This window comes from Myotis davidii, unplaced genomic scaffold (assembly GCF_000327345.1).
Source record: "Myotis davidii unplaced genomic scaffold, ASM32734v1 scaffold1425, whole genome shotgun sequence".
In the NCBI taxonomy this organism is placed as follows: Eukaryota; Metazoa; Chordata; class Mammalia; order Chiroptera; family Vespertilionidae; genus Myotis; species Myotis davidii.
This window is the reverse complement of record NW_006296414.1, coordinates 148,732-153,990: the sequence shown is the minus strand read 5'-3', so window position 1 is coordinate 153,990 and position 5,259 is coordinate 148,732. Positions and strand designations below refer to the sequence as shown.

The window sequence follows — 5,259 nt, the reverse complement described above, 5'->3', positions numbered from 1 at the left end:
CTCAAGATCCACGGCACCTTCCACATGCAGAAGACCGGCAGCGCGGCCGCGGTCCAGGCCGCGGGGCGCGGCCCGCATGTCCCCAAACTGTACAAGTGCGCCTCCTGCCTCAAGGAGTTCCGCTCCAAGCAGGACCTGGTGAAGCTGGACATCAACGGGCTGCCCTATGGGCTGTGCGCGGGCTGCGTGAACCTCAGCAAGAGCGCTAGCCCGGGCCTCACCGTCCCGCCCGGTGCCGCCAGGCCGGGCCTGGGCCAGAACGAAGGCCTGGGCGCCCTCGAGGGGAAAGGCAAGGCCGGGGGGCCAAAGACACGCTGCTCCAGCTGCAACGTCAAGTTCGAGTCTGAGAGCGAGCTGCAGAGCCACGTGCAGGCCGTGCACCGCGAGCTGCTGCCTGACGGCGGCGCACAGCTGAAGACGCCGCAGGTCTCGCCCATGCCCCGGATCAGCCCCTCCCAGGCGGACGAGGTAACCCCTAATCATGCTGTTTCTCCCCCCCAGGCCCGCCCCGCGGTGCCTGGGACTGTCCTGTGCAGGAGAGGCTGAGGTCGAAAGGCTTTCTGTGTGTTGTTTCCCCGCCTGGCCATTCGCCAGCAGCTACTTGTTTCTGGAGACGCAGCCTTTGGCCTGAGCGGTGCAGCTGAGGGCTGGCTCCTGTCTCCCTGGGGGACTGTCTTCCCTGGGGATGAAGGGCATCGCTCTGCCAGCCCCCCACCCCCACCGGGACCTGGAGTCCCCGCGGCTCCCCCCGCGTTCAGGTCCCAGCCGGGACTGAGTGTGTGGTGGGGAGATAGATGATGGCTGAGAGTGATGTGCTACGAGCCGGCCTGCCACCCTGCAGTTGATGGAGAAGATAGACAGACAGACAGACAGACATAGATATATGTGGGAAACACACTGGGGCGGGGTGGCTTTGCCATGTCATGCTGTCAGCGCTCACTGTTTTCCATGCCTTTTCCGCGTAAGAAGGAAAGTAGTTATTTCACAAGAGGCTTTTTAAAACCACCCACATTTATTACGCACCTGGGCCCACCCTTCTTAAAGGACTGCTCCCGCCTCTCCCTCTCCATCTGGGGTTGGGCTTCACGACGGGCGGTTCCTCAGGTGGACAGTGGTCCCAGCTCTCTGCTGCCCTGAAGGAAGCAAGTTGGTGCCCGTGAGCAGTTAGAAGTCAGGCCCCTGCAGCGGGAGCTGGCTCACTCCACTATGATTCTCTGTGCTTGGCCGCCTGGCTCCTGGGAACTCTGCCCACTCCCCACAGTCTCTCTGGGGAGATGCCTCCCCAGCGACACCCCAGGGCCGTCGTTGGCAAAGCACGGCTCGTGAGCCACATGCGGCCCTTTGGCCCCTTGAGTGTGGCTCTTCCACAAAATACCACATGCGGGCACGCATGTACAGTGCGATTGAAACTTCGTGGCCCATGCGCAGAAGTCAGTATTTTGTGGAAGAGCCACACTCAAGAGGCCAAAGAGCCGCATGTGGCTCGCGAGTCTCCCTGGGGCAGTGAGCCGCGGTTTGCCGAGCTGCAGTTTCCAGACCCCTGCCCCAGGGAGACCATCTTCCTTCAGTGGGAGGTCCCTGCCTTTGCCTGACCTGTCTCTGCACTCACACCTCCTGCAGGCCCGCACCCCCCTGCAGACAGCACCAGTCACCTGGAGGGGGCGCTGAGGAGGCAGGCCAGCCCCTCCCTGGGACAGGTGGCACCTGGAGGGCAGGCGCCACCCAGACCTCCAAGCTGCTTTCCTTCCTCTCCAGTGAAAGTAAATCTGCAGCTTTCCCTCATTTAAATAAGCGAATCCAGTCACCCCATGGGGAGCGCCGAGCCGGGAGAGCGTGGTGTCCGAAGGGTCAGACAGTGTCTTTTGAAATAAATATTGGCATTTACAATCGTAGGAGTTATTTTTTTTTCCAAAATTTATTTCAAAAATTTTTAAACCTATGGACAAGTTAAAGCAGGGTTGGGGAGCCTTGCTTCTGCCAAGGGCCATGGGGATGTGTGTGACATCATTCGCGGGCCGTGCGAAGTCACCAGCTTGACATTAGCCGGCTACAGGTGGTCAGATCTAACTAACCCCCAGAAGGCCTTGGCAGGTCCAGACCAGAGGGCTCTTCAGGCCTTACGCGGCCACTGGCCGACGTTCCCCACCCCCACGTTAAGGAACAGCACAGTGGAACACAGTGTGTGCCTGTGTGTGCATCTGTGTCACAGGTTCACCAGCTGTGAACATTTTGTCCAATTTCTCTCTCCCTTTATACTTTTTTATTAATTTGAGCCACATGTAAGTAAATTGCAGATATCATGATACCGCCTCAGGATAAAGGGATTTTCCTATTTAACCGTAACATCATTAGTGAAGGCAATTAACGAAATCAGCTAAAGAAATTAAGTAAATCCATACTATCATCTATGAGAAGTTCATATTCAAATTACCCCAATTACCCCCAAATGTTTTATTTTTGAAATGCTTTTGAACGAGAATTCTTAGAAAACATTTATGCAGAGGATGACTCTTGTCTTAGAAAATATTTCTATGCTGGTCGTGTAGAGGAGGTTTTATACTCATGTTTAATTTAAATCGTGCATAACGTTGCATTAATATGAATCTGCGTGTGTGTGTGTGCCTGAGAGAGAGATTGGGAATGTTAGGCACGTGTGCATTTAACATGAAGCGTAACGGAGATCTTGTTTCTAGTAAATTGTTTGTGAAAAGGCACCTGCCTGTTTTTTCTGTTCTGCTTGTGGCTTATGTCTTCTGATGTGTCCAAATCGCTGCCTATTTCAGTACCACGTGAGGTGGGATGTTTTCAAAATCGGGCGGACACATGTACAGCCTGTAACACATTTAGTTTGGTGGGAGCTGGGAGCAGAGCTTACGTTCCAGAGGTGGGTGAAATTATACCTCTGTAATTATACCTCCGTCTCCATGATGATGCTAGAGCCCACCTACCTCCTGCACTTGCATCGGACATGATGTGCAATCTGCTGAGAGTGGTTCTTAGTTTTAATTCTACGTGAATGTTTTCACAGTGCGAGCGGCTGGGGCTTACCATCACGCGTTATGCGGAGGCCGCCTCTTACGCAGCCTGATGCATGAGAGCTGGTAGCGGTGCCTTCATCAACCAACTGTTAGGGCTCAGCTGCCCCCGTTCCCTTCGTGCCCCAAATGTTCCCTCATGGCTCCACATGTGCGTCGCGGTCACCACTTTCCTCTATGACAGTGGTCGGCAAACCGTGGCTCTCGAGCCATGGCCCCTTGAGTGTGGCTCCTCCACGAAATACCGGCTCTTCCACAAAATACTGACTTCTGCGCGTGGGCCACTAAGTTTCAGTCGCACTGTACGTGCGCGCCCGCACGTGGTAATTTGTGGAAGATCCACACTTAAGGGGCCGAAGAGCCGCATGTGGCTCGCGAGCCGCGGTTTGCCGACCACGGGTCTATGAGACTGTCGTAGCGTGTTAGGTGTGCTCTTCCTCCCTGTACTCTCTGCAGCTAGAAATGGGCCGTAGCACCTATTAGACTTGACACAGAATGTTACCCAAACACGAGTGAAGTTTTACAGAAAGGAGCCTGAAGGAACGTGTTGGCGAGGAAAAGACACGGCCTCCTGTTCGCTCAGCCCCCTCGCTGCCAGCCGAGGCGGGCGCCTGTGACTTGGCGCTATGAGAGCGAGTGAGGTTCCCCGGGGTAGGGGAAAGGCAGTCACTGCCATAAGCCTTCCCCAAGAGAAATGTGCCCTGGGGACACGTTTCATCACAGAACGACGGTGACATCTGTGCCTGGTGACAGACGCCCAGGTAGGAGCTGAAGGACGGGGCTGTGTCGGTACTATTTCACCTCTCGCCGGGATCCAGGCTTCAGAGAAGAGACCACGGGAGACCAGGAAACCCGTGCATAGTCACCGCCAGCCTCCAGCGGTTTGAGACACACAGTGTGGCCGCAGCCAGCTGCCCTCACCGTGTCGGAGCGCCGTCCCAGGCGGGTGCCGTGGAGCTGGGCCTGGCCGTGGCTCCCATGGCCTTTCCCACACGCGGAGCGGAGGCGCATGCCAGGCCCTGGGGGGCGCTGGTGCACGCGTGTTCTTCTTGAGTGTTAATTACAGGGTCACTTTCCTGTTTTCTCCCCATTTTGACTCAGATGTTGTTTCAAGTCTGAGGCTCTGTCATCCATGTGTGCACGTGCCAGTCGCCTGTTCTGTCCCACTTCCTGCTACGGCCATGGCTGCCTTCTCTCCCAGAGAAGCCGCACGCGCTCCTGCCAGGGTCGCCAGTCGTCGCCTGGCTCTGTCCCGGCCATCGCTGCAGCACGGGGCACGTGGCCTGCTCTTCCCTGCATGCCCTCTCTGAGGTCGGGGCACCCCCTCTCTGACATCACAGCACCCATCTCTGACATCACAACACCCCTCTCTGATGCCGGGGCACCCCCTCCTCTGACGCCGGCCACCCCTCTCTGACGTCATGGCTCCCGCCTGCTTTCCTGCTCCTGCCTGCAGAGGTTCCTGGCCTGCTCTGAAAACGCGAGAATTCTTGAGGCTCATCCTAAGGCCCTCCCTGTCTCTGTCTGTCAGCAGCCTCCCTCCATCTGCATGGCTGTCCCTGACTCTGTCCTGACAGCTCCAAGCTCCTGCCTCGGCCTCAGTTCCGGTTCCAGCACAGGCACAGCCAGGCGGTTCCATTTGCGGCTCAGATGTCCCGAGGGCAGTGGACACAGATCCAGCTTTTGATTCTCTCTCCTGAAGCCCTTTTCCCGACTCCCACCCTGTTAGTAAAGGAGCCACTTCTACCCGTTACTCAAGTGAAACACCTGGGAGCACTCCTGACCCCCCACCCTTCGTCCCCCACATCTGATCCGTCTGTGAGAGCCATTGACCCGCCTCCCGCAGGTCCCCCTCGATCTCTCCATCTCCAGAGCCTTCCCAGTGGCCTGGCCGCGCAGTGGCCTCTTCCCGGGTCCCTGCCTCATCTTCCCCCTGCTTCCAGCCCCTTCCGCGTGCCGCGGGGGCAGAAGCTTGGAGACACGTGTGCGCTGATCGGTCACTTGAGGTTCTTCAGTAGCTTGCACTTTCACTCAAAACCCCACCTCCCGCCGTCGACTAGGCCACACATGTGGCAGCAGCTGGCTGCCGTCACTTGTCCAGAGTGCCTGTCCTGTGCACTGTGCCCGGCCTCCCAGCTTGGCCTCCCGGCCACCCAACCTCCCGGCCACCCAGCCTCCCGGCCACCCAACCTCCCCGCCTCCCGGCCACCCAACCTCCCGGCCT

At 57.6% G+C, this 5,259-nt stretch overlaps 1 protein-coding gene across 2 annotated transcripts in view; it reads left to right on the top strand.

Moving 5' to 3' along the window:
- Nucleotides 1-6: 6 nt before the first annotated feature.
- The window catches only part of LOC102757640 (zinc finger protein 521), a 144,315-nt gene continuing 139,062 nt past the window's right edge, over nucleotides 7-5,259 (top strand). For both annotated transcript variants that reach the window (XM_006771738.2, XM_006771737.2), the window contains exon 1: nucleotides 7-468. In XM_006771738.2, the coding sequence (XP_006771801.1) occupies nucleotides 25-468 (444 nt within the window). In that variant the 5' untranslated portion in view covers nucleotides 7-24. The remainder of the gene's footprint in view (nucleotides 469-5,259) is intronic.